At 39.6% G+C, this 20,767-nt stretch overlaps 1 protein-coding gene across 1 annotated transcript in view; it reads right to left on the bottom strand.

The window, feature by feature from the left end:
• The window catches only part of STARD13 (StAR related lipid transfer domain containing 13), a 253,667-nt gene that overhangs the window by 211,768 nt on the left and 21,132 nt on the right, over positions 1-20,767 (bottom strand). The window contains exons 2-3 of the mRNA XM_021377987.1: positions 10,055-10,201; positions 6,037-6,171 (exon numbers count right to left, since the gene is read on the bottom strand). Coding sequence (XP_021233662.1) covers positions 6,037-6,171; positions 10,055-10,201 — 282 coding nt within the window. The remainder of the gene's footprint in view (positions 1-6,036; positions 6,172-10,054; positions 10,202-20,767) is intronic.

The following is a 20,767-nucleotide window of genomic DNA, read 5'->3' as shown; positions in this document are numbered from 1 at the left end:
AGCGCAATGCAGGACCATGGTGTTGGCTGGCTCACTGACAGAGTGGGCCAAAGGCTGGTGGGAGCGGAGAATAAGGACAAAAGGGAAAAGAGAAGGGCTATGCTGGGCTCTGACTTATGCAAACACCCCCTGCTGGGAGCAGGCTTTGGCCAGAGAACTGTCAGATGTATTTGAAACAAAGCAGATGAGAAAGCCCTGAGTATTATTTATGGTAACAGAATGGGAAGGAAGGAAGGAAGCTATTTACCTTTCATTCCCTATTAGCCTCCTTGTTTTTTCCTGGAGCAAGTACAGGCTTTTCCAAGGACAATGAATTCCTCTACTGCCAACGAACTAGCTCACCTTGAAGCAGGGAAGGAGCACTTCCATGAGCACTTGATCTCAGCAATGTCTGCAGGCTCGGGGTGCTCCTGGGCCATAGGAGCCATCTCTCCACTGTGTGGGCAGAGCAGGGGAAGAAAGCAAACACAGTCATCCTGCTGGGACAGGAGGATGTCCATGCTTAACGGAATACAGATGGAACCCAAGTGGTCCCTTCACCTGAATTTCACCATGCCTCTGTCATATTACAGACCAAAAGCAAGAAGAAAATTCTGCAAAGGTGGTGGCTCAGGCTTCTTGCTTCTATTCTAGATAGCTAATTTGTTCATTAATATCAATATTAAGGTGACACTAAAAAGCAACTCACATGACTAAATGGCACACAGTTTGAAATTTGTTTTTTGCAAGAATGAGAACAATTAGATTAAATGTTCTTTATCAGGAAGAAAGGCCTGGTAGCAAAAAAATGGGTCTGGGATTGTGTCTAGATCCTGCTGTGGATCGTGCTGCTAACAACTAGTAAGATTTTCAGTAAGTTAGTGAGAACCTGATCTCTATGAAGAGCTTTGCATCTCCTATCTGCATGAGCTATGCTACTTGTACAAGCACGTTTAGCTTAAGTATAGACAGCAATCTCCAGCTCCAGCAAAGCCAAGTAATTGTGTCTTCAAGCATGCAATTTCTTTGAGAAAATGGAGCACCAAACCTCTGCCTCTCCCTCTGGTCTAGGCTTCTTTTCTCATCTTCTTGCACTTCATGGATTGTACAAAGTGGCCCAACAATGGTCAATGCTCTAAGTGAGAAAACTTTAAGAGTACCCAAAGGTCACACAAGTCTTCTCAGGGCTTTACTATCAACTTTTCCAATGCAGAGAAAGGTCCGAATGAAGCATGATCTGTCTGATCATTTGGGGAAACACACCCTGCTAGGTAATGGGCATAACTGCTGCTGAAAATTGTACAGTGAACTGATGGATTGATGACCTTATCTAGTACAAACTGAGCATGAAATTTACCTTAGAACTAGGATACACACTTATTGCTTCATCTTGGATGTAACATGAAGATCCTGCTTACATATTTCACACAGGAGTGGAAGATCAGCCTAAGGATGCTAACTATGCGAAGATTCTACAATTCCAAAGGTGTGCTCAGAAGAAATAAAAGCTGCTGTGGGTTGTCACACTGTGACTTCACGTCTGCATTGGATGTGGCAGCTATCCCATAAAAAGCTTGTCACACACTCAGTAATGGAATAAACTCTGATCCCTGCTGGTCATGGGCAGCAATATTGAACAAGTAGTAGATGGGAAACACAATGACTTTGATTTTCCTTCGGCTGTTTTTTACTCTTGAATTTTTCTGGCCTCAGACAATGTCAGAGGGTCAGGCAGGCAACAGATTGTCTACAGAGAGATAATGACCACTCTAGTCATAGATTACAGTATTATTAGTTTTATATTTCTAAACAATGTCAGAAGATATCAGACATCTCTGGAACCTCTGACCTAAGCTCTGAAACACTGTTTATAACATCAACCAGCATTTCTCAGCAAAAAAGGAGTAACATTTTCTTAAAATAATCACAAACACCTCTCAGTCATGTAGGTTACAAGGCACGGTTTTGTATCCCACTTCCTGAATCAAGCGGCTTAGCACAGTTAAGTAAAGTTCCACAGTTTAAGCTATGCTAAGCTGGCATTGATGCTGAAAGAACCAACTCACCTCCAGCCACTTTTTCCCCCTCTTGCACAACTTTCCCCTCTATGGTATGCACATTTATGTGGCTGAACAGTGAAATAAACTGAGAATCCTGATTAAAACAAGACCAAAAGCTGTAAAATGATTTAGTTTAGCGCTCTCGGTAATCAAGCAAATTGTGGAACTAAAGCTTGAGAAATCAAAACTGTGCTCATTATCTATACTTAAAAAGAGGGCACAAATGCAGACTTACCTCTGATAAAGGCAAAAGCCCACCTTGTTACCAATATAGAAGGTTTTGATTTCATTTTCACTGTGTTTCATTTTAAGTTGCCAGCATAGCTGGAAACCATGAAAGTGTGTGGCTAGGCCTTGTAATGAGAATTGAACTGTGTCCAGCATAATTTTGAGCATATTACTCCTAAATTTCTGCATCCCTGCTATTTCTAACACTAGTCTCCTTGGCTACATTTGCTAATCACAATAAATTGTGGAGTATTTGGTTTTCTAAATGCCTGGGTATAGAGCTCCTGGGGAGTTCCTGGGGAGATGAGACAGATAAGCTCTTTTTGACTTCCAGACTCATAAAAGATTGGAAGAGAAGAAAATCCAGCTCACCAAAACACAACCGGTCTGATTTATCTCTGTGTTACCCTCAAGTTATGTATTATACTGCTTGGATCATGGGGGTTAAATGTAAGCAATCTCGGTGCAATGCAAAATGAAATCTGCCTTTTTTCCATTCTCTTTATTGTAACAAAAGTGATTTTGGTGTACCCTTTTTGGAAAATATGGAAAAGTCTGTATCTTAAAGGAAAAATGGTGGAAGTTCAGTTATTAGAGAGCCATGACAGAGGCGTACAAAAGCATGTCTGGATCTTGACATGGCATTGTTTGTATCTGCCTGAAATACATGACATACACCAAAAGCGGCACTTTGAAGGAAGAAATGAAATGGTCTGCTCTCTTGAATGAAAGCTGCAAACATGAAGTTTCAGTATTTATCTCTAACTTAAAGCACTGTCCACTACTAAAAACAGACCATTAATTTCTAAAGAAAGGCTGTGCTTCTGGTAGATTTCTAGGTGAGACAGTACCCTAAGCAACAGTGGTACTTTTTGCATTACATTGCTGTTACTACACCGTTACAAATTTGTTTCATATAATATATGGTCTGTGCTGATAAAGATTGGTGTCCCACACACTTCTAGTCAAACAACTGTATTACTGTAACACCACTTCAAAAATATTTACATAGTACTGGTGGGAGGGCAGTTAAGCAATGATATTTGTACATGCCTGAACATTCCACCCAGGAGAAGAACAAACAAAGCTGACAAATACCTTTCTCTTTACTAAATGCTACTATATATTCCAACTAGAACCAGTACAAATGTTTGTGCTTTTGCAGAAATGGAAAATAGAAAATTTATTTTCTAAAGAGAGGAAATGGCTAGAGGGAAGACAATGATATTTTCACTTAAGGAGCAAGAAAACCTCACCTTCAAATTTTCATTCCAGTGAACAGGAGTAGGCTCATTTAATGAAATACATCATTTGCATGGTGGTAGGTATATCATTTTTTAGTAGGTGAACAATATGACCGTTCTAAAGATGTCTCTAATATAATAGATCTTGCTTTAATCCAAAATGAGAAGATAACTTGAAGCAAGCACCTCATCAGGAGAAATAGAACTGTTGAGCTATTAATTCAATGTGTAATTATTGCTACATGCTATTGGCTTTGAGATCAGAGGAATGGACGGTGGCACACACATGCCAATATTTGACAATGTCTCTGAAGATGTTTGTGGAAGTGATGCGAAGAGGACTGATATTCATGGCAGAAAAGTACCAGAAAATATGCTAAAGAGCAGAACAAACACACACATAGTAACACTGCGTGATGGGGAATTGTTAGTATGGCTTTTGGAGGTCACAGCCCAGGAATCCAGACATGTTCTTCCAGTGATCATGCAGATATGGGTGGTCTGGTTGATACAATGTACTTCCATTTCAGAAATCTCACTTTCACTTCTGAGGAAGTGATTTATCACAGGCTTATTCTGCTGTCAGGGAGGAAAATGAAAAAAGATACCACGAAATACAAGCATCTTTTCATTGATAAATAAACTCTTAGGTTTTTTTTTCTCTTTTTCTAGGTTAATAATTGGTCGCTTTCTTTTACAGTGGCTGGATATTACCTGTCAGTCACATAAATATACGTCCAATACGCACAAACGATCAGGAAAATGGAGGAATAAAAATGGATAGTTTTCTGATGATACTGAATTGCAGATGTTAATAAAAACAAAAATTGTCTGTCACCTACTGCAGAAGCACCTTATGAAACCGAATGAGTCTAAGATAAACAGGCAGACAAAATTCACTGTCAAAGACATACAGCCCCACACTGGACTACCACTTGCATGATTCCTAGGATTCAGTTTTTCACAGTACAAGATTTAAGGCCAAATAAATGATCCAGTAGCAAAGTTGCAAAAAGAAACAGGTGTTTTTTCCCTCAGCATTCTCCACAGTTAAACTTTAGAACTCATTGCTACAAAATGCCTTGTATTTCAGAAGAGTAAAAGACACCTAATGGCAAAAAAAATCCACCCTTGGGTGCTATTAATTACAAAACTGTAATATGGCATCTGGCTTCAAAGTGTCTGCACAATAAACACCTTGCAGGTGTGTGAAAGCACACTGCTTTCTTGAACATCCAGTGTTGGCCCTATCAAAGACAGGACGCTGGACCAAAACTACCTTTTATTCAATGAAATGCAGCCATTTTTATGCCGTGTGATGTTAACGGACACTGTTGGCACTCAAATTAATTCACAGCTGAGTGGCAAAAATATTTGCATTTTTGATCTAAGACAGTGATCCTAAAATAGCTTACTTCTACATGCAGAAATAGAACAGCATTTAGCTACTGAGGAAGTGAATCAAAACCTTTTGGGAAATACCCCTAATGGATTTAACAGACTAAGTGCAGACTACAGCATCAGCCTGTAAAAAAACAAAATAAATATTGCTATTCTTGTTTAGAAATAAGGCTTAACTAAACCACCAGAGCTGAACACTTCTACTCACCAAAAACTCAGAACCCTGGATGGTGGGACACCCAGATAAAAAAAACACAAGAAAATAATGCTAAAAGCAGCAAAGAAGATGCAATAGTGGCATTGATGCCTAGAATCCATCACATTTAACCTCCAGATGAAACCATTTACTTTTCAGAAGTGCCTGTTTCTTTCCCTTGACTACAATGCCAGTCCAAGTAACTGGTTCAGATGTAGAACACTACTTTATAGTTGTCCAACATCAGATGAGCTGAACCCCATGGCCCTGGAAATTGAACACTGAATTAACTTTCATCTGTATCCATTATGCACACTGAACTCCCCCAGGCAAGACTGTTCTGAAAGTAATGCCTCCCGCTTAATTATGTTGGCCAAGATATAAGAGGCAGATGTTGGTGGTATGGCAGTAGGGAATGAACCTTCCCACCAATATTCCATTACATTTTGTTACCGTGTGACAGATGGCAACAGAGGGGCAGTCTGACTGAATGGCATCTGACATGGAAGAGCAGATGAAGCAAAGGGATGTCACTGAATTCCTCCACACAGAAAAAAATGCCATCCACTGACGTTCATCGATGCTTTCTGAACATTTATGGAGATCAAACAGTGGAAATGTGCACAGTGAGGTGGTGAGTAGTGCATTTCAGCAGTGGTGACAACAGTGGGTCACCTCTGCTTGTGTAGATTTTTACAAGCGCAGCATGCAGGCTCTTATTCATTGCTGATGAAAACGCATAGCTCATGGTGACTATGTTGAAAAATAGTTTTTTGTAGCTGAGAATTTGCTGTATCAAATAGTGTGATTATGCTCATTGTATCTGCTGCAGTTTCCACAAAAATAAATAGAAGGCATTACTTTTGGAGCAGTTTTTAAGGTAGTGAATCACAGAGTCAGAGAATGTAAATATTCAGCAGCTACTTACATAAGGTTTAGGTCGTGCTCCAGTTGATACTGGGTAAGATAAACAATCTAGATCCCGGTGGTCTGCAGTTCTGTGCTTCCACGATCCTTTTCCTTGAAGATCTCCATAAGGGCTTGTCTCCACTCGAGCAGGGCACTGTAAGAGAATATTAAAAACCCTGTAAATAAAGGCAAGTCAGAAATATTTTTAATATGAACTGCAAGATAAAAACATTGGAATTTTATCTTTTAAAACTTTTTTTTTTTTTTGTGATGTGAGGTAGACATTTTACCTCAATTTTTTTCCTTAAAAATACATGCTGCATCATTTTTACATTTGGGAGTAAGTGGTTTCCTTAACAGTCAGTATATACAACTGGAGAATTAATAGATGTACATCTTCCTGAATATCAAGGAACTGAACGACCTCTGCCTTAGAAAATAAATTATTTTATTTGAATTATTTAGGACTGTCTTTTCACTTGAATTTGTGATTCTACATTCCTTTATCTAACTTAATTGAAGACTCTGAACTCACATACTCTGAACTTTCCAAATCCTCTTTTCCTTGTCTCTCAGGCCCAGAGAGATTTTACTCAATTGCTTTACTTCCACACAAATTTTTAAAAGATAAATGTCCTAACACAGGACCAGTGTGCACCTGGTCACAGTGAATTCAATACCAAGAAGAGATCTTGCACAGCAATCCACAATGTGTACTAATTTGTCTCAAAAAAGCAATGAGGTGTGTGAACAAGGAGCAAGACAAACTGCAATCCAGCAAGATTTGTATTGGGATCAATCAGAGAATCAGGATCACGGGTGCACTACAGAGCAGCCCTAGGCTGTAATTTGCAGTCAAAGTCAGCCCATTTGCTGTCAAGAGGACAAATTTGCTGCTGGTCTATAGCTGTAACTGCATAGATCTCAGCTAGAATATTCTTCGGGGTTTAAAATGAGGAGGCTTTGCAAAGCTGACAAAAGATTCAGTATGCGGCCCAAAAATGTTTGTAGATAATATATTATTACAAAAGAATTGAGAGAATGTGTAAGTTAAGTTTTGTTCAGTGAGAGTCATCTCTCTAATATTAGACAGGGTAACTGTAATCAAACAGAATTTCTGTGTCACACTCAGTGAATGATGAATGACTAAAACGAAAAAATGTTATTTTAATTCTTCAGATCCACTGTGTTTTTTTTGTTTGTTTTTGTTTTTTTTTCTGTACTGAAACTGAGTGTTAGACATCAAATGTAAATGAAAGAGATTTATCAAATAAGTGAAGCACATTGCTTACAGCAAGGCTGTTTTCTCTCTGCTGATAAAGCTTTTGATATGGTCCCATACTATATTCTTTTCTCTAAATTGGAAAGATACAGATTTGAAGGGTGGAATACCCAGTGGATAAGGAATTGGTTGAGTGGTTGCAGCAGCAGGGTTGTGGTCAATGGCTCTATGTCCAGGTGGAGGCGGGTCACAAGGGGTATCCTCCACAGATCTGTCCTGGGACCAGTACTCATTAATATCGGTATCAATGACACAGACTCTCAGCAGATTTGCTGATGACACTAAGCTGAATGGCGCAGTTGAAAAAACAGAAGGAAGGGATGTCATCAAGAGAGACCTGGAAAGGCATGAAGACTGGGTCCATGTGAATGTAATGAGATTCAACAAGACCAAGTGCTAGGTGTTGCACTTGGGTCGAGGAAATCCCAGATATGAGTACAAACTGGAAGAACTCATTGAGAGCAGCCCTGTGGAGAAGGACTTGGGGGTCCTGATGGACAAAAAGCTGGACATGAGCCAGCAGTGTGCTCTTCCAGCCCAGAAGGCCAACTGTGCTGCATCAAAAGAGGGGTGGCCAGCAGAGAGAGGAGGGGGTAGTCCGCCCTCTACTCTGTTCTCATGAGGCCCCATCTGGAGTACTACATCCAGGTGTGGGGGCACCAGTACAGGAAGAATGCAGAGCTTTTGTAGTGGTCCCAGAGGAGGGCAACAAGGATGATCAGAGGGCTGGAGCACCTCTACTGTGAAGAAAAGTTGAGGGAGTTGGGCTTGTTCAGTCTGCAGAAGAGAAGGCTCCAGAGAGACCTCACTGCGGCCTCCCAGGACTTGAAGGGAGCTTATAAACAGGAGGGAGGCTGTCTTTTTACACAAGTACATAGTGATAGGACAAAGGGGAATGGTTTAAACTAAAAAAGGGGAGATGTAGTTTAGATATCAGGAGGAAATTTTACCACTCAGAGGGTGGTGAGGCATTGGCATGTGCTCTCATGAACAATGACAGGTGAAAAATCCTTCAGTAGAAAACGAACTGACTCATTAAATGAACCCAATTAAATGAATTGATTGAAATATACATTCATATACATATGAATGTATACCTCAGATATAACATCTGCAATACTAAATAAATACAGTCATCTGTTTAAAATTGCATGCACCAAAGAGACCAATTCTGAGAGCAAAAGCACCAGCAAAACTCATGTAGTAGTCACTTACTTCTGAGACCTTGAATGCTCCAGGCCCCTAATCACCTTCATAGCCCTATGCTGGACTCTGTCTAGAAGATCCCTGTCTTTCTTGAACTGAGGAGCCAGAACTGGACACAGTACTTCACATGTGGCCTTACCAGATCAGACAGTCTCCTTCAATCTGCTGCCCATGACAGGATGCCATTTACCTTCTTGGCCACAAGGGCACTACAGGCAACTCATTTAAAGGCAACTAACTCTTTTAGATCTTTAAATTAGGGCAGATGATTCACTTGCTCAGAAATTCTTTGATTACAAATACCTTTGCCTAACCAAACTGGCTTTTACATTAGGAGAATAGGCACAGTCATAAAATCACAGGTGTCTGATCACCAGTTAAAAAATCTGACTGGCTCACAAAGGGAAGTGCATGAACTCTGGGGGCTTGAATCCCTCTTTCAGGCAGAAAAGCAGAATACATTGCCATGGCATTTTGACAGAAGACATTGAGCAGTTTCCTACAAGAACACAGAACACTGTCCATTAACAGATGGGCAAGCTGAGATGACGGAATGACGAAATGAATTTAGCTGGAAAAAGCTGGTTCTGACTTGCTAACGTACAATAAGAAAGAAATGAGGGACAAGCATGACAATTTTCTAACACTGTCACTGCAGAATATGGAAAAGTATACTGCAAAATACAATGCTGAGAGATGCAAGATTCTAAACTTCCCAGCTTGAGGGACACTGTGACCTGCACAGATGTTTATTTGAGGAATTTATTTTTACAAAACGAAGCAGCAGTGATGGGAAAAGCATTCAAACAAGCACAACTTCCAGGAATTTCATGCCAGCACTAACATGTGGAGCTGCAAATCCAAACAACTCTATCTTAAGAACTGAATTTAATCACAGGCTAAAGCAGAGAACAAACACTCCTACTTCTCACACTGTTCCTTCTCCAGTTACTCATTTCTGTAAAAAAACAACTTGCTTGTTAAAAAACTGCTGAAATTATATTCCTTCTTAATCCCATTTGCCTTCAAAATAAAAGCTTGGGTAACTGTTTGTCCTTAATTGACAAAACTTGCCACAATAAAATATCCTTAAATACAGGAGTGCATCTCTAAAAAAATACAAAAAAATGTTAATTGAACTCTTAATGAAGATAAATAGTGTCTTCCTTGCTTCTGTGTCTTTATGTAAATATTACACATGTAAATACACTAATACTGAACCTTCAATTTCACAAGATTCTACTCTGAGAAACCATGTCAAATGCAACCATCAAGAGCCACATCCCCCCCTAAAAAGTACATTTAATGATTTTAGGCCACACTGACAGAAAACCTACAAGTCAATTCCTGTGACACTTCTGTTTATCTGACCTGTAGCTGTCTAAGCAGCTCAAAATGTATTCTTATTGAGTCAAAACTGTAACTTACATCAACCTTGAAACTAACATCCTCAACTTATCCAGAAACACAAGCAGATCTGGAAACTATTATTTGACGAACATCTGATAGCTAAAAGTTAGAAAAAGTGTCATATGATGCACACTCTTACCAGTTGTTTGTGCCTTGTGGTAGAAGGAGTACTGGAGGGAGATGAGCTAGCACTCAGAGCTTCTTCAATATCTAAATTCAGCTGTTCCAGTTTCTTCATAAGGCATGACATGGAGTCTGACCATTCCAATCTTTTTTCTGATTGAGTCTAAAAGAAATTAAAAATACATCAAGTCTTAAAGCATCCAAGCTTTCTGTGGCTCGAAGACTCATTTTTTTCTGTCTGAAGGAACGCTGACCAGTGTTTTTCTCTGTCTATGGGTAACTTTATCCATTTAGAAAGCTTCAACTACCACTCCAGTTCTGTCGAGACATATTCATTGCTGCTCTTCATACTCAAGTGATCACACTCCACCTCTGCACGTCTGAATGGCTTTCTAACACTTCATCTTGAGTGAATTACTTCCAGCTCAAACTAAGCATAACCAAGACCAAGAACCAAAATAAATTTAATGTCTTCTCCTTCGGCTGTTTCTATTTTAGCATCTTCACTGATTGCATACTATCAATAAGGATCAGAAGATTAAAGGTTACCATGTACCCAGTATTTTATTCCTTCCTATGAATCCAGACTAAGTCTTGTAGCTTTCTTCTGCCTATCCATTAAGAAAATCTGCCTGGATGGTCAAAACATTTTCACAGAATCACACAGAATCACAGAATTTTAGAGGTTGGAAGGAGATCGAGTCCAACCCCCTGCTAGAGCAGGTTCCCTACAGCAAGTCTCACAGGTAGGCATCCAGGCAGGTCTTGAATATTTCCATAGGAGCCAACACAAACTCTGGGCAGCCAGCTCCAGGGCTCTGTCACTCTCACAGGAAAGAATTTCTTATTTCTCTTTGTGTGGAACTTACTGTGTTCCAGATTCTGCCCACTGCCCCTTGTCAACCATTCTGTGTTTTCATGAATGCATTTTCTCTTTTTATCTAAGCTGCTTCACCGTATAAAGAAAACTTTAAATGACTGCAGTGCAACTGTCAAAAATACTTTTATTTTCCTTAGTTCCCTCAAATTCCCTTCTAGTGATTCCCACCGATCATTTTCTCATGGACATACGCCTACTGAACACCTTCTTGGGGACATGGTTAGTGGGCATGGTGGTGACAGGTTAACATTTGGACTAGATGATCTTAGTGGTCTTTTCTAATCTTAATGATTCTATGATTCTCACAGCAATCCCTGTGCATGATACTGCATTACGCCTCATTTTCCTCATTCAAGTCAATTCTAAAGATTCATAAGAAAAGTAGCAACAATCACCTCCTTGTCACCATGGGCAGCTACAGGGCCACTCATTAGTCTCTGTCCTGAAGCTACTAGAGTTCTTTCATCCTCCTTACTTTCACAAACATCACATATTTTTGCACAGAGGATCATATTATAGCAGACAATTCTTCTGAGCATGCAAACAATAATACTACATTATAGCATCATAACAATACTCCACAATACCTGGGGGAGCTAGAATAATATTATTTTTCTTCCCACCTGACAAAACTTTGTGGAGATTTGTTTCCTCATGAGGATTTAGCAAGCAGAACCCAAAGAAAATTGTAATTTGCTCACTATCATAGAACAGAGTGTTACAAATAGAATCCACGAGGCTCATTTCAGTATTACACTGACATACCTTATTTCTAATAGAATTGCACATCTACACCACTATAACTACGTATAAGTCCCCAGTCCTTCAGACACCTTGTCCCACATTACCTACAGAAGCATGTTCCCTTCATATGGGCTGGTTTTCTTTTAGCAGCCATTCCTTTGAAAGACAGAAAATTAAATATTCTATTGTTAATTTTACAAATATTTATGATTTAAGATTTTTTTTTATGAACTGTAAATGAATATTCTTCCCGAAATGCTGTTAAAAGTGTTAAGCTCTATTTCAACTCTGTAACTATTAAAATTATCTGAACAGATTAAATGATTACTTCTCATTGTCTTCCCAAATATTTTAAAGTAAAATACAGGATGTTCCACAGAAAATGAGTATCGAAAGACACTCAACATGTGGAATCCTTTCTGAGTGAGATGAACTTATACAAGAAATCTGAGTGTTGATGTATCTCTACAGTACTCATTTCTAAACAAGTTAAGATTCTACATTTTCCAGTGGTTATGCTTCCTCAAGAACTGATCATTCCAATTCTAAAGAATGCTCAAAAAACATCCCCAAGCTAACTCAGCAAAAATGAATGTAGAAAGTCTGTCAAAAATAAATAGGAAGGCTCTGGTTCTCAAAGCTGTTAAAATGTAATTTAACAAAAGGAGCTGTAAGAATGCAGTTTCTTAACAGTGGTAAACAATTCTGAGGGAGCAATTAGATCCAAAAATGAGTGTAATGTGTTTTGACTTCAGTGAGCTATGCAAAAATCGTACGTGGTAGGTGACAAACTTAGAAAGCTACATCAGGAATTTGTAGTTTTCAGTTCATTAAAAAGTAGGAGAGACACTAGTGCAAACAGTCTCTGTAATTTCAGTATTTCAGTGGTTTGGAGAAGTATCTCAATAATTTTGAATTTTCCATAAAAAATGCAAAGACAGAAAATCATGGAGACACTAAGAAAGGCTTAAGAATATTTCCAATGAAGATTCCAAGTGCATGTAATAATTCACATATGAGATATAATGTTACAGTAGACAATACAGCTGCATGTGTTGAGAGGCACATTTGACTGTTGCCTTGACAAATATATCTACTGGACCAACACTTCTAGTATTCATCGATACTCTGTAACGCTTCTGAATTAGTCATCCTCCCCTTTATATTTTTTAAATTTCTTCTGTTAACTGAACTCAAGCCATAGTCATTTCTTAAAAATTCAAGCTCTATAGAGTTTCTCTGCACTATAACTCTCCTATTTTTCTCCATTAAGTTCTGTCCTTTCTAGTTCAGTAAGACTCTATATTGTGTTTACTGAATGAAGGGGATGAGGAAAAAGATGGGTTTTCATTATCCTTTGAGATAAAGCTAAACGGGCCTACTTAACAAATACCATTGACTAATTGGAAATTCAGCACAAAAGTGCCACTTGGAATAAATGCTGATTGGCTACGTATTTCAAAGGTTGCCTGAAATTCCTGCTGAAACATGATGCTACTTACATTCAGAAATATACAGCTCACACAGTAAGACTTCTAACAAGAGAATAAATTCTGCCTAATCCATTCAGGAGGAACATAGGCCCTCAGTGTTTCGCCCCAGGAACTGGGTTGGACGTGATAGAAACACTCAGAATTTCAGAGTATCCTGTCCATGGCAACTGCAGAGGCAGTGGGGTCAAAGCATTGGAAGGTTTTGTATCTTGCCCGTCAGGAGGGAAAAAATGGGAATCGAAAGTATCTAAGAATGGTGGGCCTTTCTATTCACTGTTTTTCTCCCTAAAAATGTGCACAGGGAGAACACTCCTTTATTTGTTGGAGCCACTCACTGAGCATGGGAATACTGCCTGAAGAACCCGAGAAGTTTAGAGAAAGAAATTCGTTACAGGAACATTTTTTGTATGTTACACGTTAGACAACTCTGGGCAGATGAGCAGTACTAGAAAATAAGACAAGAGACTGCCCTGTTAAACACTTTTTTCAAGGTAGAGTGACCTTGTCTGTGAAGCCCATGATATATTGAGCAGAGAATGATATGTTGGTCTTGAATGTGAACTGCTCTGTCAAGTGGATTTCTCAAGTTCCGTGTACTCTTCTATACAATAAAAAGATGAAAAACATAAAACAAAGAGGTATTAATTTCTGTGTTAAAAATATAGTAACTAAGTGGTACACACTTCTTTAAACTTCAGGCAGTTATTACTGCAGCTATTATGCTTCAGATAGCTATTTATGAGACACTTTTAGTCACCAGCCTCACTTAAAACTTAGTTATAGGTTGTTAGATCCTCATGCAGTCACAATTTGTTTTTGAACAGCAACCTTGAGGTTTTTGTTGCACATACTTTCATATCCAGAATTTGTGCTTACCTGCATAGCTGAAGTTTCATTGCTACCAATAACAAATTATGAAGGTAAAAACCGTGTACACGATAATAGTCCATCATCTAAATGATTATTTGTTCATTCCTTAGATTGAGAAGTAAATACATTCCAGACATTCATCTACTTGTGTCTTTTGGGATCAAAGGCTTCTGCACCCTGTTTCTCAGCTTTCAAGTGTTCTTCACTAATCTTATTCAGCAAAAACATCTATGATAAAAGGCCTATCTGTTTCGATGTTTTGCCCATGAAGTTTGTTGCAATAGGCATAATAATAGCTGCCAGCAAATCTAAATTTAAACTGAAAGAATGTGACAAAAATGAACAAGTCCATATAGAATACTCAGGGGTCAGGGTTAACCTTGCTGCCAGACCTCATCATATACTGAAAGCAGCAGGGCTTCGAAGGGAAGGGTTATGAGAAAATTACACAACTCTAAATTTAATCTGATAACATGTGGCTTTTGCCTCAGATCCATTCAATAGGCCCAATTGTTCTGATAATTAATGTATTGTAAAACTTCTAGTGATAAATTACTAACCTCCACATATAAAAATACCAGTGCTGTTCAACCCTCCTCCCTAATGTTAAATTGGTTTAGATAAAATTCTCTCTGATGTACAGGCTAGATCCACAAAGAGAGATTTTGTGGAAGAATTGCAGGGACCAAATACCACATTTTGCTCCCACTGCACTGATGAGGCTCCTCTGTTCTCAAAAGAAGTTCTGTATAAAAGGTCACAACCACTGGTGGCTTTGCCTACAGGGGCTGGGGAAGGAAGCCAGATTGGAACAGTATAAATAATCTTTCGGAAAAAAAAAAAAGCATATAGAATACAAAGGACTCTTATTTTCAAAATAGGCTAATGTATGCCTTCTATATTGAAGATAAAATATTTCAAAGGGAATTTTGCCTTGTACCCCACTATAGCGTTGCTTAAATACTTACAGAGCCTTTAGATGGACAAATGTGTACCACCTTCCCCCCAGAAGGCAGGTAAATCAACTCTGCAGTTAGCAGCCTTTCCAATTCCGACAATTATAATGCTATCCATCAGAAACAATCAGAGAAAGGCCCTTCAGCCTCTCACGTTAGTAGGCAAAACTACAAGCACAGCTAAGCTAGATCCTTCTTAACCCACAAACACAGAAGCACTCACCTAAGATGGGCTAACAGGATCTCAGAAGTCTTCCCAAAGTAAAGGTACATGAATATTGATATGAACATTATAGTTAATTTAACCTGTTTTAAGGAAAAACCTTTTACAGAATGAAGCCTTTTCCCCAAAACCTATGATGTTTATACTTCCTAAATATGGCTGTGTGTGGAGCTTTGTTCTCCTTCTTTTCAGTTGCTTCTTCCCTTCTACTTTTTGGTTTTCAGATGTATGGCTTTTTAAAAAGGTTAAATTTGTTAAAAAGGTATTTAGTAGTGACACAAATCATACATGAGTGAATCTGATCAAACTTGCTGAAGGTTTGATGTTCTAGAGCGCCAGTTTGTGATTAAAATACTTTTTCTTCTTTTGCTAAGCTTAGCCATGCGTTTCTATAACCTACGTATTTGTGTTCTAGTAAACAACTAGTTGTGTCTTTCAGGATGAATACAGTACAATATAGAAAAATAGTGTGGAAATATTAACTTCAAGATGTAGAACAATAAACCCATTTTTAAAAATTATTTTATTAAAAGTGCAAAACAAGAATGAAAAGGGAAGCCAGAGACGTGGTACTATGTGAAAATAACATAACTCATTTCTACTTGTCATGGTTTTGTGATTTTCGGTTATTGGTATTCCACATCATAACATCATGTAGTGGACATACCTAGTTCTCAGAAGAGAAGGACTACTACAGTCCCCACGGCACTTTGCTCCTTTGTTACCATTTTCCAGCCGGAGGGAAAAGATAGAAGCTCGCAGTATAAAAACTTGCAGATCACGAGACCTCGTCCCTTTTTTCCGCCGTCTCTCGTCTTGGCAGCACCTCGCTCTCCAGCCGCCTTATCGTCGGTAGTAGAGTAAGGCCTACCTTGATTTTGGGACATTCTCTCTCTCTGTATTGAATTTATCAGCTTAAATTGTAATTATATTGTATTATAGTGTGTTGTTTTGCATTCCGATATTTTATTTAGTAAATTAGTTTGTTTCTCCTCAGATTGTTGCCGCTGTTCTTTGCTCTCAGGGCCATCTCCCTACCCTTTTCCCCTTTCCCCTTTTCCCGGGACGTGGGCCCTTGGGTCCCCCGTCCCCTTTGTCACGGAATCGGGCCTAACGCCCGTAAACCGTCGACACTACTATTTGTCTTTTTCTAGGCAAATTAACATGAACTGATAAATAGACTCACTGATGTTTTTTAACAGCTGTTTCTCTCTCAGACAGAGAACTGGCAAATCTGGACTGATCTTCTATGACCAGGTGACCTGCCTAGTGGATGAGGGAAAGGCTGTTGATGTAGTCTACCCATACTTTAGTACAGCCTTTGACAGTGTCCCTCACAGCATTCTCCTAGAGAAGCTGGCAGTCCATGGCTTGGACAGGTGTATTCTTCGCTGAGTAAAAAACTGGCTGGAGGTCCAGGCAGTGCTGAAAGGAGTTAAATCCAGCTGGTGACAGGTCACTAGTGGTGTTCCCCAGGGGCCAGTACTGTGGCCGGCCCTGTGTAATACCTTTACCAGTGATCTGGACAATGGAATTGAATGCACCCACAGTAAGTTTGCAGGTGACACCAAGTTGGGAGGAAACAGTGACCTGCTTGAGAGCAGGAAGGCCCTGAAATGGGACCTGGACAGGTTGGATCACTGGGCTGAGGCCAACGGGATGAAGGTCAAGAAGACCAAGTGCCGGCTTCTGCACTTTGGCCACAACAACCCCAGGCAACGCTACGGGCTTGGGGTAGAGTGGCTGGAAGACTGTGAGGAGGAAAAGGATCTGGGGGTGTTGATTGACAGCTGGCTGAGCATGAGCCAACAGTGTGCCCAGGTAGCCAAGAAGGCCAATAGCACCCTGGCTTGTATCAGACATAGTGCAGCCAGCAGGAGCAGGGAGGTGATCATTGTTCTGTACTCAGCTCTGGTGAGGCCCCACCTTGAGTGCTGTGTTCAGTTTTGGGCTCCACACTACAAGACAGACATTGAGGTGCACCAGGGCCTGTTCAGGTTGGGTATTAGGAAAAATTTCTTCTCCGAAAGAGTGGAAGAGCGTGCCCAGGGAGGTGGTGAAGTCACTGTCCTTGGAGGTGTTCAAGAAATGTGTAGATGTGGCACTTACAGACACAGTGTAGTGGGCATGGTGGTGGTAGGTTGATGGTTGAACTAGACGATCTTAAAAGTCTCTTCTAATCTTAATGATTCTCACATTCTCATTTAAAAAATGACAACATAAAATGGCATGTAGTTACTTATAACAAAAAATCCAATTTGCATTTGTTCAAATGATTAAAACCCTATTTTTCATTTTCCTAGTTCTAACACCTTGTAACAAATCATGATGTCAGGCAACACCAAATTTCACAAGCAGGCTGTCCAGCCTGCACTGCTGACACAAGCTGCAGAACCGGCACCAAATGTCCAGACAAACTGTCTGAATTGACATCTGCTCCTATTTCAGCATACAAATTTATCATCTTGGGCAATCCCATCTTCAGCTGCTCAGAATGGATGACAGTTCATCATTTATCTACCCTACCACTTCCTTCCCTGTAAGAGGTGAGGAAGTGAGCTGTACTTCTCACAACCCAAACACGTCTGCTCTGTGCAGTAGTCAAATTCTTCACTCACTCATTTGCATTGGGCTTGCCTGCTTCTGCAACAGTGGTTTTATCTGAATATATCACAATTAGTGATCGTGAGTATCAAAATAGCTTACACACATAGGTATTTAGAGATGAATTTAACTTCTACTTCACTAAAAATATTAACTTCAAAATATTATAACTCATACTAAGAAAGATGTAAGTAACTCATGTCTGTTTATAGCTTCCTGCAGTGTTTCTTGACAGTGTTTGAGAATGGGTTTGACAAAATCTGAGGGGTCTCATGCCACTAAATATGTAAGTTATAAAGTGTAAAAGGTAACGAATGTACAGTGTCTTTAGCTGCACCTATACACTTAAAAAAAAAAAAAAAGAAAAAAAAAAAGAAGGGAATTTCTTAATAAAACACCGTGTTTAGCCAGGATGTAGAAGAGCTAGGCTCAGCCTTACCTCTGACCTAATGCATTTTATATCCAACATTTTAAAAATAAGCAGAAAGAAGGATTGTATAATTAACGCATTGGCTGTGCAGGAAGTTCCTCCTCTTTTTCCAGGCAAAGTGGAAACAAGCACAATAAACTTCTAATAAAGAAGTTATGGCACCTAGCTTGATGGGAATAGAGCAGAACAGTTTTCACTTTGGTAAGACTAGTGTACTAGTATTCCCTGTACTACAAGCAAGACTTAATTCCCAAGCTACACAGAAGAGACACTTCCATCTCACATACCTCTTATTCATCCAACACGTCTTTAATTATTTTTGCACAGAGCTACAAGAGAACCTATGCCCATAAACATTTATAATCAGAAACTCTTGCAAAAGGTTCAAAAGATGTGAGCCTATATTTTCAAGCAGTTGAGAAATCTGAACTCTTCTCTTCCGAGGAAGATAAACCGTTACATTCCGGAAGATGGAAATACAGCACTTCCTTTTACACAGAAAGCAGCAGCCAGCAGCCACCACTGCATTTTTGAAGACATTCATCTTTGGATATACACGCAGGCTGTATGTCCACCAAAGTGATTCAGAGTAATCAGTCCCACCAAGCGCAGCCTCCCAGTCAAGGTTAGCATCAGAATAAGCATCAAGATCTTAGTCCTACCATGAATTATACAATTTTGACACAACACAGAAAAAAAGCAAGCAGGTAGCCTCAAACTGAGAAAACAGCCCAGAAAATAATATAAAAACCCAGACTTTATCAATGCGTGGCTGGCCTAATAGACATTCTCAAGTAGCGGTCAGTAGGTGATGCCTCAAGAAAGGGTGTAAAAATTGAGCAGAAATAAACAGGCATTTCGTACGGGATGCTCTGCCAACTTTCATTACCAAAACTCAAGTCATATTCTGTATAAAAACAGTGGACAGCAAATGGAACAGAACTCTTATGTCAAGCAGCCAGTTTCTACCTATGTCCTAAATTCTTCTGGATTGAATCCAAACATAGCAAAAAATCAGTGTAGCTCTGAATGTATTCTCAGATAATAGCCACATGGCAACCTCCATCTTCTACTAAACAGCCTGACTGAGGTATAACACTTCAGAAATAAAATACTATTCTGATTTTATTTTTTTTTAAATAAAATTTGAGGTCTAGTAAATAAATGGCTTAGTCTAAATGCTAGTTGATTATACTAAATAAACACTAGATGATTACAGTAAATAAATGCTGTAGTCTGATCTCAGCCTTCCAAAACATCAGTAAACAACACTGGTCACACTGAATCTCAATACACTGAGTAAGGAGAAAAAAATATTTCTTCTCCAAAGCCTGAATTGCTGCTACCTCTGTAAAAGTGCCTTTGTGGCCAAGAAGGCCAGTGGTACCCTGGGGTGCATTGAGAAGAGTGTGGCCAGCAGGTTGAGGGAAGTGATCTTCCCACTCTACTCTGCCCAGATGAGGCCACATCTGGAGTGCTGTGTCCAGTTCTGGCCTCCCCAGTTCAAGAAAGATGGAGAACTACTGGAGAGAATCCAGTGGAAGGCTACAAAGATGGTTAGGGGCCTGGAGCACTGCCCTTATGAAAAAAGGATGAGAGACCAAGGGCTGTTCAGTCAGAAGAGAAGACTGAGAGGGGATCTTATCAATGCTTTTAAATATCTAATGGACAGGTGTAAAGAGAATGGGGCCACGCTTTTTTTGGTGGTGCCCAGCAACAGGACAAGGGGCAATGGGCACAAACTGGAACATAGGGTGTTCCATCTGAACATGAGAAAAAACTTGTTTACTGTGACGATGACAGAGCTGGAACAGCTGCCAAGAGATGTGGTGGAGTGTCCTTCTCTGGAGACACTCAAAACTTGCCTGGACACTTTCCTGTATAACCTACTCTAGGGAACCTGCTTTAGAAGCGCATTGGACTACATGATCTCCAGGGATCCCTCCCAACTCCTGGGATTCTGTGAGTCTGTAGCTTTTACACACTAGTAACATTTAAAGCTCTAATGCTGTGCTTACATGTTAGGTAAGGCCCTCCTTATACTAAAATAAGAACATTTTATGCAGACATGATGCACCCTCACCACATTCTTCTTCTTTCCTGTTCTATGTGGAAATGAGAACTATTGCTCCTATACTGAGAATGATTCCAATTTAAAAGAGCATAGGGAAGACAATTACCCATGTGGACCCCATCGAGGCCTCCTCTCATGCCATGAACACGTTAGACGCTAATGTCTATGCCTGGTGGCTGTAGCAAGTGGGACTGGTGGAAAGTAGAGTTTGCCCCTTCCTGGAGACCAGACAACTCAAAAGTTACATGAAAAGGTAAATGCTTGAATATTATTGGCTAAAAAATAAAATGAAGAAAATATTAACGTAAATAAAAGGGATAGTGTTAGGCTGATATTACTGAAAATAGTCTAATTCCCCATGTAACAGTCAGGTGATGTCAGACATAAATCCCATACAGGGGAAAGTAAACTTCAGGAAAAACCACTGTCTTAGTTTTGGCTGGGACGTAATAGTT

Source organism: Numida meleagris, chromosome 1 (assembly GCF_002078875.1).
Source record: "Numida meleagris isolate 19003 breed g44 Domestic line chromosome 1, NumMel1.0, whole genome shotgun sequence".
Taxonomy (NCBI): Eukaryota; Metazoa; Chordata; class Aves; order Galliformes; family Numididae; genus Numida; species Numida meleagris.
This window is presented reverse-complemented; position numbering and strand designations above follow the sequence as displayed.